Consider the following 15,766-nt stretch of genomic DNA (forward strand, 5'->3'; position numbering starts at 1 on the left):
GCGACCCCCACCGGCACCGCAGCCACCACCGTCACCAGGCCCACACGTTTCGTTCCACTGCACGTGAGTGTGCCACTGCTGTCAGCCGTCCACCACTGGGTTCGCCGCCTGGGGCCTGTGTGGTCCGTCTCACTGTGCGCGAATGTGCGACCGTGGTCAGCCTGCCCCGCACCCCGACTGGTTCTGGGCTGCCTGCGGGCCTAGGTCAGGGTATCTGTCCTGCCCGACCCAGCTCCACTGCTGGCTCCGCCTCTCTTACCGTCCCGTTGAACAGTTCGTAGCTGTCGGGCTTCCATATAATTCCGTGTTCTGGTCTTTGGGTGTGTCCTAGTTCTCCAAAACTTTTGTTGTATTCAAACTTGGTTGTGGGAGAAGGCACAGTGTTTCCACCAATGCCTCCATCTTGGCGGAAGTCTCCCATAAAGCATTTATTTCAATTCAAACTTACTTGACCACTGGAAAACGGACAGCAGACAGATTTCCAGCAGTCAAGGCCCTGACAATGACTGCAGGCAGGGTGGAAACCACATACACCGAGTTATGAGCCAATGTAGTATCCCTTTAGTAACAAATATAAACAGGACACAGAGTCTGTGATAAAGGCTAATTGTGGAGATGTGCTGCTCTTCATGGTTCTCTGATAATAACACCTCCTGAGGACCACTTCAAATTAAACAAGAATTAACCCAAAGGACTTCAGCTAAACCACAGACCCTGACAAGGGCTGAAAAATTAAGTGTCAGGCTGTGGAGGACAGAAAGACTAAAACAAGGAGAAACACAGTGGTAAAGGGTCTCTTAAGTAATAATGTTGAGCCCAGAGTTATTAAGAAATCATAGAAAATTTATGAGGTGGACAGGCAGCTTTTAATAATAACTCAAAGAACTTTCTGATGCAGTACTGTAACGATATAGGTCCTAAGGGATTCTCCTTAGAAAAATACTGTCTTTCTGTGCCATTGGAATTTTGAGAATTGTCATTCCTGATACTAACAGATCATTTTTTACTAAGTTATTCATGGTCATTTATAAAATTTATTTTCCTGCTTTCAGAATTCTAACACGGCATTAATTATGTCTCAGTCTGCTCAGAGTTCACCTGTCTCTGCTTATATCGATGCCCAATGGGTAACCAGTCACAGTAAAAAACACTGGCAGGCATGACAGTGTTTTTTACTGTGACTGGTTACCCATTGGGCATCGATAAGAGTACAATTATAAACTTAATTTTCTTGAAATCTGACTGCTTTTCAATCTTCTCAAGTAAGAATGCTTTTCATTGTCCTCTGAAAAAGATTCAAGTAAACTCTAGCAATTGGGGGTGGCTTTGAAAGTATGACCCATGAGCTTGGGGATGTTTTCAGAATGACACAGCTAAGATTTGTAGTCATCAAGGTATTTACAAAAGATAATCATCGTATGTAGCAAAGTATCATTCCTCTTTGTTTCTAGGTTTACTTGGATTCAATTTTGTGAAGTTTTCTTGGCTAGGTATGGTTAATTTTATTTCTTCAAGAGAATGATTTATAAATGTGACCAAACCCTAAAGAATTTGCCATCAAAATATTGCAAGAATGACTTTTCAAGCACAACAATCAAGAGGATGCAGTATCTGCTCTACCATTCACAAAGAGATGTATTTTCCTCCATGTCCTAGCTTATCGTTCAGTGGTAAAATGATAAAAATGCTCATTCTTTTGAAGGCGATGTGTTATTAAAGGTCAAGTTTATTACTATGTCCAGAAATCCTCTTATTTTCAGTTGGCCCTCTGAGAGCTTCACCTCCTTGTAGGGTTCAAGTTCAAGTTCATCTATGAGTCAACAGTGAGAATCACAAGAATGAAGTGCAGACAATAAACATGTCTACGATGTAATAGGAAAGAATCTCCAATTGCTCTGTATACTGCTTAGTACAAGGAGCTGCGAAGATGTAAGCTCAGGATGCTATTTAAAAGCTTCGATGCTGGTTACCATCACTGTTAAGACTACCCAGAGGGTGCCTGTCTGATGAACCTTAAGGAGCTCACATAGCTCATGTGGCTACTCACCGATGCTGGTCAGGTACCAGGTGAGGGGGCCAGACCCGGGAACGGAAAGGCTGCTGTCCTAGCTGCCGTTGTAGGTCCGGTGGGATCTCAGCTGTAGGGTTGGTCATGGCCAGTGTATGTCTTTTGGACCTATTTGCCAAGTACCTGCAACAAGCAGGAGCACATTTCATAGTAAAAAAGACAGACAGGAATATTCCTCACCAAGAAGCATTAGAAGTTAATCTAAAGTACTCAGAATGAAATAGTGCCACAGCTCAAAAAAGGATCCATGGCAAACAGATCCCTGACTGGATGAAAGTGAAGCATGTCCAACTGGCCAGCAAAAGTTGGCTTATCATTGAAGTGGCTGAATTTTGGACATAAGAGCAGCCATTAAAGAGAAGAGAGAAAGCAGATGTAGTCCATGAAGGCTGATTTTCCTTATTTCATTCCATTCAAAAGAAGAATTTATTTCCTACTTGTTAATTTTATCCCCCCCCAACTAAATTTCAAAAAATGTTAAGTTGGAGAGAATGAGCCCCTAAGGACTATTCCTAGAGATGAGCCAAGGGAGATATTAAGAAGGGTTCCACATACATTTCTGGATCCCACTGGTCCCCAGGATTTGAGAATGACCTCCCTACAAGTCTCAGAAAACAGATCCTTCCATTCAGGGACAGTAAATCCCCAAACCACCCCCTCCCCACATGCCCCTGACTATAACTCGATCATCAGAGAAGACAAATTGATACTGTTCCCTTGCAGCCAACATTGTCTAGAGAATGAAGAAATGAAACCACATGAAATGTGTAGAATTGTTTTTAAGAGGGTAAAAAGGCAAGGCAAGAAAACAGAAGTTTCAGAAGCTGAAAAGTTGACAAGCCGATGCTTTTAATCTGAAGATCTTTCAAATCTGTCGTGTGGTCCATACCAGTGGGAAGACATTGAACCCCCTTCATCTGGTTGATTCTTTCCTCTACCACAGCTTGCTCTTCTTGGGTATGCATGAAAGAAACTAGTGCTATTCCTTTTCATTGCCTCAAAACTAATGGGCACTATTTATTCTTTAAATGTTGGTCTAAAGAAGATGATGAGGCTCAAGGAAGTAAAGTCCAAGACAAAGAAGATAAAATGAAATATTGCTGTCTATTAAAGTAGGGAGGCAGTTAAGTTTCCTAATTTCTCTTCAGGACACCAGCAGGACCCATTTGCAACTTCATATACCCTGTTTGTTATCAGCCAACTACAGAAATAATAGCATCAAAAGAAAAAGTTACCATGATTTTTCCTCTATTGGCTAAGCCATAGAAGGAGCCAACGCTCCCTGTTCTCTACTACTCTTTCCACATGGGACCAGTGTCTTTTTGAATAGTAGCTTTCATACAGAGCTACAGGGGTAGGAAGAGAGTACTGGCTAGCAACCATTAGGTTCTTAAAAAGTGGTTTTGCTTCATTTGTAACTACTTTGCCCCTTGAAGCTAAAAAAAGTTACCAGACTATAGAGTTTAATTAATGGTATGTAAAATATTAAACTTGAAAAAGAGTAAGCCATTAGCAGTTTAATATCCATTTGATAAAGACATCAAAGTTTTCCCAAGAGCCCATGAAAACCATTTTATTTTAATTCCCCTCAAGGGAAAAACATATAATCTTGAAGAATACCTGTATTTCTGGGAAAATACATGTTGGATTCTGGTCAAACCCCCCTTCACAGAAAATAAGAATGGTAACTCCCTCAAGGGGGCATGCACGGAGCTGAGGAGCATGGCTGATGGGACTGAGGTGAAACGAGTAGTACAGCATGCTTGATGGTCCTGGCTGTTTTCTGTGAATCAGGCATCGCTCAACAAGGCTCTGTGAACCATGGACACCTGCATCTGCCCCTGGCCCAAATCCAATATTCTTTTTCAGTATCTCTTTGTTGGTACATGGAAATGGAAGAAGCACACAGCAAATAGTACAAAAGGTATTCATTCTCCTGGAAAGGAAGAGTCCATGCCAGAGGTCCATGGCCAGACTAGCTAGGATCTCTGTCATATCCCAAATTTCCAATTTCTTTTCAGTAAGCAGTTCTTGGCAGGGAGGAGCGGGCCTTGTGCCTTGGGAATACTATTAGAGTTGCAATATGAGGGCATGGAGGCAAGGAAGAGAGGAGGGCAAAAGTTCTTATGGTTAATGCTGTCACATAGGGGACTGCCAATAGTGCTTACAGAAATGAAATTTTCTGGGTGGTCTTCAGTTACTTCCATGAGGGAGGAACATGCCATCTGGCTTGAGCACAGAGACCACACAAATGTTGAAGCTGCACTGTACCACCTCTTTGGGCAGACATGGCCGTTCACTGGTTGCAGAAGGAGCCTGCCCAAGGACGTTCTGCAAGCACTGCCACATGCCACATTACCTCTGCACAGCTTCCTGATCAGGCTCCCCATCTGAACTCTCCTCGTCCACAGGGGTAACTGCTGGCACTGCCTGAAAGGAGACAGAAAGGAAAAGCTCAGTGGTGCTTCTTCTGGAAACTCAACTTGGGGCAGGTCTCTCTGTTAATTTTCTTATTTACAAAACTTTTCTTGGGACCCCTTAGCTATTCAGAACTTTCTTATGTCTTTCTATTTTCCCATTTTATCTTGGTCAGGTGATTTTAATTTTGATTTCTTCCTCTGATTCATCTTCATTCATTCATCTATCAACAAAGAGCTGAATATCTACTATGTTCCAGGGTAAAATGTGAATTAACAGATGTAGTTCTTGCCCTTGCTTTACAGTCTAGTGCAGGACAGAGAGAAGTAAACAGATAATTTCAAAACAGCATAACCAAGTCCTCTATGGGCCACATAGGAATCAAGGAAGGCATCTTGGAGGAGGTGACACCCAACCTGAGACCTAAAAGATGAGTAGGAGCTAGCTAAGTAAAGAGGAAAAGGTGCCATAAGACTTTAAGGTTTCTAGGCTGAGAGAAAAAGGCCTGCAGTTATTCGAGGACCTGAAAATACAGAAGCTGCTTGTTCACCTGGATTGTCTAAGAAGTGACCTGTTGTGTATTAATGCTACTTCTAGAGTTCAGATGTCTTTAACTCCAGAAAGGTAGGGCAGTTTTTAAAAAGTAAATAACACACAATTGTGCAATTGCAATTCAGTGCTTTAAAATTGTTGTTGCCCACCAAAACATGTAAATGAAATGAGAACAATCACAATGCATGCTTTAATGTGACTCTTCCCACTGCTTATGCCCTGGAATGCTATGCATTCTTGATAGAATGCTATGCTACCAACAGCCTCGTGGTTCACATAATCACCATGCTTCAGGCACCAGAGCAAAAATCATCCCTCACTGATTTTGAAAGAGCATTTTCTAAATGGATAACAATTATAAATAAAAATATTTTTGGACTAATTTATTGTTTCAATGTTTTTAGGATTTCCAGATCTCTCATTATAATTCTGTAAGGCCTGACAAAAACAGGATTAGGCAGAAAGTGGCTATAAATGACGCATGAGAAGAACACTGTGGCCAGTTATAAATGCCCTTTCATCTCACATTAAAAACTTTATTTTGAAGAAGGGGCAGTGGTAAGCCAGAGTGATTTCTTAAAAACAAAGTTTAAAAGATTTTATTTATTTATTTTTAGAGAGAGGAGAAGGGAAGGAGAAAGAAAGGGAGAAACATCAATGTGTGGTTGCCACTCAGGAGCCCCCTACTAGGGACCTGGCCTGCAACCCAGGCATCTGCCCTGACTGGGAATTGAATTGGAGACCTTTTGGCTTGCAGGCTGCCACTCAATCCACTGAGCCACATCAATCAGGGCCCACTGAATGATTCAAGCAGGGACATGGTGTTTCAAGATTTGTATTTTAGAAATCTAGCTTATTTTAGTATTGGCGAGTATTGGTGGCAGGACAGTTAGGAGGTCACTGTATTAATGTAGGCAAAGGATGACAATGGCTTAAGGTAGGGCAGTGAGATGGACTTTATAGATATTGGATAAATAATGTGATATGAGGAGTAAGGGAGAGGAGAGACTTAAAGACAAAGTCCACGTCCCCAGCTTGTGTAACCAGGAGAGTGACAGTGATATTCATTGTCACTCTGGAAGAGAAACAGGTTTCAAAGAGCCAAGACAAGTTCGTTTTGGGACGACTGACTAAATCTGTGGGGTATATATATATCTATATATATATATCCACCCCAGAAGAGCATGCTGTGCTGCAGAATCACCTGGTAACTCAAATTATGAGAGTGCATAGGTTACTCAAAGTATGTAAAAAGAGATGGAAATAGGGCATAAGATGAAAATTCTGGATCTCACCAATTTCAAGAACAAGCAGAAAAAGAACCCGAAAAGAACAAAAGAAAATCTAATGATCAACAGTGACTCATAAAGTTGGGAGGTCCAAAATGACAAAGATTAAAAATGTCCACTGGACTTATCAAACAAAAGCTTGTTCCCGACCTTGCCACAGCATCACTGAACCTCCCGTAAATGGGTTTCTGATCCTCTGTAACCTGCTCTGACCTGGCTGTTCCATGAGTGCTTCTGCCACCTACTTACTTGTCCATGGTACGGATTCACTCTGGCACTTAACTGCACATGGTTTTTTGCTATTATTCCAGTACTTCAAATATGCTGATCTTGCCTTTCCATATCACAAACTCAGTGAGGCCAAGAACTACAAATATAATTCTTTCCTTCTCCTGACAGCAGTGTTACAGAAGGCACGGCCCACGGATCTGAGCCAATCCACCAACTGTTGTGTTACTAATCCATGATAGAATTAAGCGTGGAAATTAAGAGTAAGATTTTAAAAATCTTAAAAAATAGAAAGTAAGATTTTAAAGAGCTATGGATATAATTACTACCCAATCTTAAGGTGTTATGAGATCGAACGAACAAATGAATAAAGGAATGACTTTACCTATGACAGGAAAATAACCAGAAATAAAAAGAACCCAGGGGCTGGGGTTTGAATGTAACCATCACATAAAGAAGAGAGACACCAATTGACCAGGTTAACACTTGTGAAAGTTAATCAAGTGTTCCAGGTTGTACCAAAAATGCATGGTACTGTTAATCAAAGGAGAAAGGGTTAGTAAGGTAACTTTGGAAACCAATCTACAAAGTAATTTATTACAGAGAAAACTGTTAGATTCCACTGCCCTCTGGCGGGGTGGCAGAGGTACTTAATGAAGGTACAGGCAGCCCACTGTGGATGAAGCTCTCCTGGAGCAGGCTTCGGTGTAGAAATTATCTGGTTAAGAAAAGAAGTTAGCTAAAAATGCAGACAGGAAAATTCTGCTAGCCTGAGGAAAATGGGGATACACTGAGCACCTTAAGTTTAGAGAAGGAAATTCAGACATTTAGGTAGAAGACTCTGGTCTCCCAACCCTGGGCCTACAGCTTCATTATCCAAAGCCTCTGAGAGAGTAAGGTGGGCTCTGTGCAGCTACTCACTGGTGTCATGGTGACGAGTGGGGAGGGTCCCCGGGGGCGCTTCAGCAGCTGCTGGGCATGGAGCTGGATGTTGGCTCCTCCGTCTGATGCCCTCCGGCCAAGGGGGCCCATTCCATTTAGCAGCTGTAGTGGGGGCGGCTGTAACAGGGACTGCTCCTGTTGAGAGTGCAGTGGGAAGGACAGATTGGTGAGGTAGGGGGAAAGGAGGAGAGAAAACAGCAGAACTCTGACCTACCGAAATAAAGGGATGTTTTGATTGTGATAGAGACTAGAGTAATCTTCCCTCTTATCCAAGATGTGTTGCAAGAGAAATTTGTCCTTCTCTACAAGAAAACCCTTAAATCCTGGGGAAGGTCTCTGAATCTCTCAAAGGAAGTTCAAATGTGTTTCTTCTGGGGCAAGCCCTCTCCCATTTCAGGTACCTTGTACTCAAGCTGCCCAGTTGGTTGCAGATTTTGCATGGGCAACAGGTTGTGCATGAAGCTCACGTTAGGGGCCACCTGTAGGAAAGGAGCCTGTGGGTTGACTCCAGGAAAGCCAGGAAGGAGCTTCTGCAGATCATCCGTAACTTCCGTGCTGATAAGAAACAGGATGAGAGAGGTTTCGTTAATATTCTTACTCAAAAGTGCTATATCCCAAAACTGTCCCCCAAACTGGTGAAACTGGTAAGTGCAGTAGGATTTTTTTTTATTCTTCACTTTCCTCCTAAATTTCCCAAAGCAAGTAGAAGCCTAATGTGTGGCACCTGGCTCTCTGCCACTTGGCTATTTGGAACTGGGGAATGCTGTTCTTTATTGACCATTCATGCAAAACAGACAGCTCTGAGCCAAGAGGAAATACTGGCATCAGTCCCGTTCAGGTCTGCAGAGTCTGGGGGAGAACAGCAAGTTTCTGGAGTACACAGGCCACCCACTAAAGCAATGGCTGCCTGAGGCAGCAACTGATTCACCAGGCAAAAAATGCAATTACTCCTGTCAGTGCTGATGGGACAGATAAGAAGTGGACGTGCAGGGCTGTCCTACTACAACGGTAGGATTTACAGCACACTTTAAAATAAGGGACCTTTCTACTAGTAGAGCAACACTGCTGACATAGTCTTGCCTTAGAACATGTAGTGAACATCTCTAGAAACAGTTCAAGTCAGGTGAATTTTAAGGGGCGCTTCCATGTGACGTAAGATGAGAAGACCTTGATCTTTGTGGGCAGAGACTACAATACTACTCACCAAAGGGTTGTAATCAATCGGTATGACTTTGGCTATAGGTCCACCATCCATTAGGGACAGCTCTGTAATTTTTTAATCAATCTGTTCTGATCTAACCAGGGACACTGAACTAGGTTAAAAAACCTGTCTTGGCCACTGGTTTACATTTCACCTGGGAGACACAATGAAGTAGGGAAAATGCACCATGGTAGGAACTCATAATCAGATAGGAATTCTTTGCACTGGTGTTAATTAGGGCTGTTGGTCAGATACTCACCGTGGATCAGCCACACCCACTGTGTGCCTCCTCATTGACAAATAGCGAACCAATGCTTCAGGGGAAGGCTCTTCACCTTCATCACTGTCCAAGTTCACTGTCCCATCCGGCTGAGGTGGAGGAAAACACAATTAAATTAGAAATGAGAAGTAATCAGAAATAAGAAGGAAAGGAAGCAAGGATATGGTAAAGAAAGTGATTTCAGCTGATAGCTATTCAGAAGTTGCTACTTGCCTCCACAATTTGATTCTCTGGGTTGATCAGCTGCACCTGTGGAACACTGATGTTCATGGTGGTACTAGCCTGTTCTGCCTGGAAAGCAGTATACACAGACACACACATTATTTAAACACTAGAGGGACATGATGGTCTTTCAAAGTTTTCTTGACTGCTAAAGTCTATGTCTCTATCTCTGAGTCTTTGGTTCCTCTGCCCTTAGAAACTACATTAAAAAAGCATTTTTTAGAGATGATGGTCTTTTTTAATGATTGTTGTTTCTTAAAACAAAACAACAACAAAAAACCCACCAAAAACCAAAACCCATCTCGAGTACTCAAATACCCTTTTGTCTTCTCTAAGAAAGATTCAGATCTTTGCTTGATCTCTGACAAAGGAAGAGATGGTAAGTGGATGGGACAGAGCTAAGAAAGAATAAGAAACTCTCTTAAGAGTTAGTGAGCAATGGCTATCTGCCCTCTGCCCCCTGGCCCCAATGTTACTTGTCCTGAATCTGGTCACTGGAGTCACTGCCCACCTGGATATTGACTGGTGCTTGAAACGCCATGGCTCGAGGCATGCTAGGAGGTGCTCCGACACGCAGGGTTTTATGTCTCTTATGTCGATCACACAGTAGACTATAGATTGCACTATAGTGATCATAGGCATCTGATCTTAATGACTACCGACAGAAAAACAGAAGAGTAAAAAAACCCTGGTGAAATAGCATGTCCATGACCAAACCTTTCCCACAGTAACAGCAGAAGACCAAAGCACCTTCTTTCCAAGGCCCAGAAAGGGTTAAGAAGAAGAACAGGAGGGAAACAAAAAGACCCAAGTTCCTGATGGTTGGCAGATGGGGGTGGGGGTTAGGAGGATGGGTGAAAAAAAGTGGAGAGATTAAGAAGTACAAATTGTCAGTTACAGAATAGTCATGGGGATGTAAAATAAAGCACAGAGAATACAGTCAATAATAACTAGGTATGGTGTCAGATGGGTACTAGACTTACTGGGGTGATCACTTTTTAAGTTATATAAATGCCTAATCTCTATGTTGTATACCTGAAACTAATATAGTGTTGCATGTCAACTCTAATTGAAAAATTAAAAAATTATTTAAATAAAAAAGCCCCAAGATCCCAGAAAGGAGAAAAAATGAGAAAAGGCTGAACAGAGGGAGTATAATTACATCTCACTTTGTTCTCCATTCCTTTAGAGATACCTGTAGTGTCCGCTCTTTGTCCAGTCCCATGTCTTCCATGGCCAAGAGGACATCCTCATTCAAAGAATCTGTCTGTCTTTCTTCCTTTAGCTGTTGGCATTCTGCTATCAGCTGTAACATTAAAAAAAAAAGGTAAGCTATCAAATCCCCACTTAGCCATATTAAGAAGACATAGCACATAAGTATATCATCACATATCAAGCTATTCCCTGTCCCCTAGCTTGGGATATTTCTGGCCTCAGACAAGGCCTAAGCAACAAAGCCCTGGGTACTCAGCTGTGTGAATAGACAAGATTCTAATTTTCCTGAGCAACTCTGGGGTACCAAGGATATCCACAATGGTTTAAATAAAGGTATGCCATAGGAGCCATTGAATAAGCATACTCAGTTAAGAGGAAGCAGACATCCCCACAATAGGTAAGCTGCAGAATTGTGGGCTGTACTGTCTCAAAAGCCAAGAGACTGATTTGGGGATAAGGGGTAGAAACCTGGTATCACTATTCAATAACTGTGCTGGTTTACAATTCCTACTTTCACTCCTTGCTTAAGTATTACACATGAGTTTGTTCCCAGCGCTACCTTTTCAGGTCCTGGCCTGATTACAATTTCATGCCAAAGAGATTGCAGTTGTTCTGAGAAGAGTTCTGTAAAGCTCCCTGCTCACCCTGTCAAAGTTGGGATCGGTGTCCCCCAGCTTCATCCACTTGTGCTTGCAGATCTGCTCCATGGAGAGGCGCTTACTCGGGTCCAACACTAGCATGTGACGGATCAAGTGCTCACATTCTGCAACAGACAAAGAGCCCACCTTTCATCTTGGGGAGGGAGATACCACTGATGCCTCTAGTGAGGCAAGGTGAGCAGGGAGATTTTCCTTGCTTCTCATTTGTCTCTTCTGCTCCTTGGTCCTTTACCTATGTCATCGCTTACTCCAGAAGGGACTGGCAAAGGCAGAAGATGTAGAGAAAAGAGAAATTCAAATCTGGTTGTCTCATGAATACCTTTACTAACTGTCTAATTAGAAAAAGTTTGGGGATAATCCATACACTTCATTTATTTATATTACACATGGCCCAATTTAACACAATTGATGAAGAGTTGAATGTCCTTGGATGAGATTCAGTATCTTACAAGGACCTCAAAATAGTGAGTTCTTTCCTGCTCAATGTATTACTATGTGTACATTAATGCTTTTTGCTTAGGTGACCAAAAGCTCTCTTCAAAACTCAGGGATTAAAATCTGTAATGGCTCAAGGTCAGGGGAGATGGGCACAGGAACAAGATGCTTCCCTACCACACACTGAGACTCTTTGACGGCCTTATTTATAATTTTCTCAATGTTGTTTGAACATTCACAGGTGCATACAACTGGATTTGGAGCTACAGAGTCAGATCAATAGATATCCCTCTCTAGGAGCTCATACTACATAATATATTGCTGAAAGGATAACAGATTCAAAATAAGAAGCTTATATTTTGATTTAAAAACCACCCTCTAAGTTTTTGGTAAATTGAGGGTATTGAGGATGATGTGAGAGTAGTGCTTATGATAAAGGTGGTGGTGATGATGATAATAAAAACAGCATTATTAACATTCTTCTGAGCACTTTATAATTATGATTAACTCATTGAATCCTCACAGCAATCCTAGGAGAAGGGTACTATCATCATTCCCATTTCAAAGATGGTAAAAATTAGGCACAGAGAAGTTAAAAAACTTGTCCAAAGTCACATGGTAAGTCAGATTTCAAATGAGACATTCTGCCTCTTTGACTGGTGCTCTTAACCACATGCTGTACTGCCTCTGTAAGGCACAGAGCTATGGACAGGATCCAAACTTCTGAACCATTCTTGCAACACCTTCATTCAAGCCACCATCATCTGTCACTTAGACTATTGGCAAAAGTCTCCTAAATTGTTTTCCTGCTCCCACTCTTGCTCCACAGAGAAGCAAAGGGGCTATTTCTAAAATATAAATCCGAGCACATTCTTACCTTGCCTATGATTCTTCAAACTTCCCATAATCCTCAGAATAAACTCCAAAGTCCTGGGCCTACAGTCTTAAACCTGTCTCTGACCTCATCTCCTGCCACTCTCCCCCTGGCTCACTGAGCTCCATCTAGCTGCACTAGCATTCTTCCTAGCCTGTGCACATGCTTAACACACTCCCACCAAAGGCCTTTACACTTACTGTCTGCTTTAGTTGCAATCACTACTCCTCCGACCTTCCCATGGTTGGCTGTCATTCAGGTAACAGCTTAAATGTTACTTCCCGAGAAAGCTCTCCCCTGACTACCTGAAGTAGGCCACCAGTCACTCTCTTTTACATCACACACTAGTTTTCTTTTTTTTCTTCACACACTAGTTTTCTTAACACTCCTGATTACTTTGTGAAATTATCTTATTTATTTACTTGTTTATCATCTAACTCCCCCAACACAATGTAAGGTCTATGTCTTTCCTACTGCTGTTCCCAGTACCAAACCTCCAATGCCAAAGATGGTCATTGTACTTATGGAGGCTAAATCAATATCTACCGAATACATGAACAAATAAATATTTATGGAACATTTACTCTAACAAGATTGGATTTGTGAAAATGCTTTTTAAAATTATAAAATTCTGCTCTGGCTGGTGTAGCTCAGTGGGTTGAGCGTGGGCCTGCGAACCACACAATTGCGGTCGATTCCCAGTCAGGGCACATGCCTGGGTTGCAGGCCATTTCCCGGTTCCCGGTAGGGGATGCACAAGACGCAACCATACATTGATATTTCTCTCTCTCTCTCTCCTTCCCTTCTCCTCTAAGATAAACAAATAAAATCTTTAAAAAAATTATAAAATTCTGTAAGGTATAGGTTTAAAAATTTGTTTCTATTTCATTACAGCTGTTCTCAAAATAAAACTGGGCAGTAATAACAATAAATTACTGCTAATTTAAAAAAAACACTTTATATACAAGGCACTATGATTCCTAACTTTATTTCATCTTCACAACTTTAAACTAGAGACTATTATCAGCACCATTTACAAAATAGGCAACAAGTTAACAAACTCAACATTACAAAGTAATTGCAGAGCTAGGACTTGAGAGCTATGTTCATCTACCCTGTTATACATCTTCATATGGATATAAATTCCGCTTGATCCATTTTTCCAAAGTGAATTCAACTGCGCAATGCCACAATTTCTGCACCATTTGGCAAACACTATTCTATATTGTCATCTTGAAAGGAATATTAAGAGTAATTAAGGCAAATTACTTTTTTTTTTTTTTTATCTCTAGAGGAGAAGGGAAGGAGAGAGGAAGAGAAACATCAATGTATGGTTGCCTCTCGTGCATCCCCTGCTGGGAACTGGCCCCTGCCAGGAACTGGCCTGCAACCCAGGCATGTGCCCTGACTGGGAATCGAACCGCGATCATCTGGTTTGCAGGCCCGCGCTCAGTCCACTGAGCTACACCAGCCAGGGCTAAGGCAAATTACTCTTAATTTTTAATTTACTCTGACTTAGGAAATAAAACAGAGTCCAATATTAAAATGATTTTTAGGCCCTGGCTGGTATAGCTCAGTGGATTGAGCGCGGGCCTGCGAACCAGACGATCGCAGTTCGATTCCCAGTCAGGGCACATGCCTGGGTTGCAGGCCAGTTCCCAGCAGGGGACACACAAGAAGCAACCATACATTGATATTTCTCTCCCTCTCTCCTTCCCTTCCCCTCTGAAGATAAATAAATAAAATCTTAAAAATAAATAAATAAAATGATTTTTAGAAGGCATTAATTTGGTCTTGCTTTATGACTAAAAGTATATTCAAATGCAGCATAGATCCTAAAGCCTGACGTTGCTATATCCTTTAAAAACAGAGGAAATGCTATCTAAACATTAAGCTTCTATTAAAATTATGTTTCCAGAGTAGCAAGAATAAACCCCACAACTGTAGCATCCGAGTAAGTTATAAGTATCACTGACACACACCTTTATGGCCTGCAATTACTTGAGGGAAAAAAGTTCTCAATTTAGAAAATTACTAAAGCTAAAAACCTCTGTGTAGGTAGCAGGCCTGGGCCTGATTCCAAAGATGTGAAATTGTCACTAAGGCCTCTAGATGGCACTCTTCTGTTTTCTTTCGGTTCCCATACATCCTTAGAGTAGAAAAGCCCTATTAGTCCTGATTCAAATGAGCAAGGTCAAATGACATTCAGTCACAGGCCTGATTTAGAACAGATTTTTAACAACAATTTCCTTAAATACAAAGTAAATCAATACTATCATAATATGTTATGATCAGAAACATATCTAGTTCAATTTCAGGATCTTGAAACTTCTATCTACTCATTTGTAACCATTTTTTAGTCTCAGATGCCTTGAAAAATCTCCAGAAAAATGCAAACAAGAATTAATACACACAAATTTGCATGCAATTGTACGCTGTTTAAGGAGCACACAAACCATGCCATGGAGTCCCTAGGTGTTTTATGGATCCCAGGTTAAGAACTCCTGGAGCAGTGTCAATACCTGAAGACTGAAGCTTTCACCTTTTGTGCCCTCCATAATTTCTAGCAGGCAAAGGAACAGAAATCTTCACATGTTGCACAGATGGTAAAATATGACAAAATACAGAAAGCCAGGGTACAATCAACTCTTACTTCCTAAGTGTCATAAATAGCTCATGAAATTAAATTCAAACTGGTTTGAACACACCATTATACATAAAATGAAAGAGGGTGAAAACAAAGGGAATAAAATGCTCTCAAATCTGACAGAATCAACTACAGAACAGTCAATTCAAATGAGTGGAAAGAAATTGGGACTTCAGATCAACTGTCCTAGATGCCAAGAAGTACTCTTTTAATGTTAAACATGGCTCTATCACTTGTTCCCGGCCCAAAGGCAGTCTTTGATGATGAATGAAACTGAAGCACTTCGGGCAATGCTGGAATTTGCTGCTTTGCCCTTCATGGGCAGCTTCCATTTGCTTTGTGCAAGACCTCAAGAGGTCTCTGTTCTGGGTAGGGAACATCACTGTGGGCCTGTGAAACTTGATCCAACAACAGCACATTAACTAGAGGATGCACACAGCTCAGGCCCTGCCCTGTGCTTCTGACAAGACATCTGAATGACTGTGGTGAGTGATGCTGTGTGGGTAGGGTTCTAAAATGGGAATTGAGATTGCCAGTGTAATTCCATCTAAGAAGGCCAGGTCTTTAGCATCTTTTTTTCTTTTTGGATCTTGATACTAAACAACTTTCTCTAAGAGGCTGACAGTATTTGAACTCCGGGGTAAAAAATAAAGGCTGTGGAAGGGGGATTAAAAGCCAACTTCAAATTCACCAAAGACAGGAAAGTTCTGTCTCTAGTTTCCAGAGTAGAAAAAGA

General features: G+C 41.6%; 1 protein-coding gene across 6 annotated transcripts in view; it reads right to left on the bottom strand.

Annotated features, from left to right (window-relative positions):
* Nucleotides 1–15,766, bottom strand: part of LOC119000562 (serine/threonine-protein kinase SIK3) — a 163,646-nt gene that overhangs the window by 26,646 nt on the left and 121,234 nt on the right. For 2 of the 6 annotated variants that reach the window (XM_037065674.1, XM_037065670.1), the window contains exons 6-14: nucleotides 11,060–11,178; nucleotides 10,396–10,506; nucleotides 9,712–9,855; nucleotides 9,192–9,269; nucleotides 8,958–9,067; nucleotides 7,899–8,052; nucleotides 7,477–7,632; nucleotides 4,428–4,498; nucleotides 2,048–2,191 (exon numbers count right to left, since the gene is read on the bottom strand). In XM_037065674.1, coding sequence (XP_036921569.1) covers nucleotides 2,048–2,191; nucleotides 4,428–4,498; nucleotides 7,477–7,632; nucleotides 7,899–8,052; nucleotides 8,958–9,067; nucleotides 9,192–9,269; nucleotides 9,712–9,855; nucleotides 10,396–10,506; nucleotides 11,060–11,178 — 1,087 coding nt within the window. The remainder of the gene's footprint in view (nucleotides 1–2,047; nucleotides 2,192–4,427; nucleotides 4,499–7,476; nucleotides 7,633–7,898; nucleotides 8,053–8,957; nucleotides 9,068–9,191; nucleotides 9,270–9,711; nucleotides 9,856–10,395; nucleotides 10,507–11,059; nucleotides 11,179–15,766) is intronic. The other 4 variants (XM_037065672.1, XM_037065676.1, XM_037065675.1 and 1 more) reach the window with 2 other exon arrangements.

Source organism: Sturnira hondurensis, unplaced genomic scaffold, assembly GCF_014824575.4.
Source record: "Sturnira hondurensis isolate 20B ecotype Veracruz unplaced genomic scaffold, ASM1482457v3 Scaffold0015793, whole genome shotgun sequence".
Lineage (NCBI taxonomy): Eukaryota > Metazoa > Chordata > Mammalia > Chiroptera > Phyllostomidae > Sturnira > Sturnira hondurensis.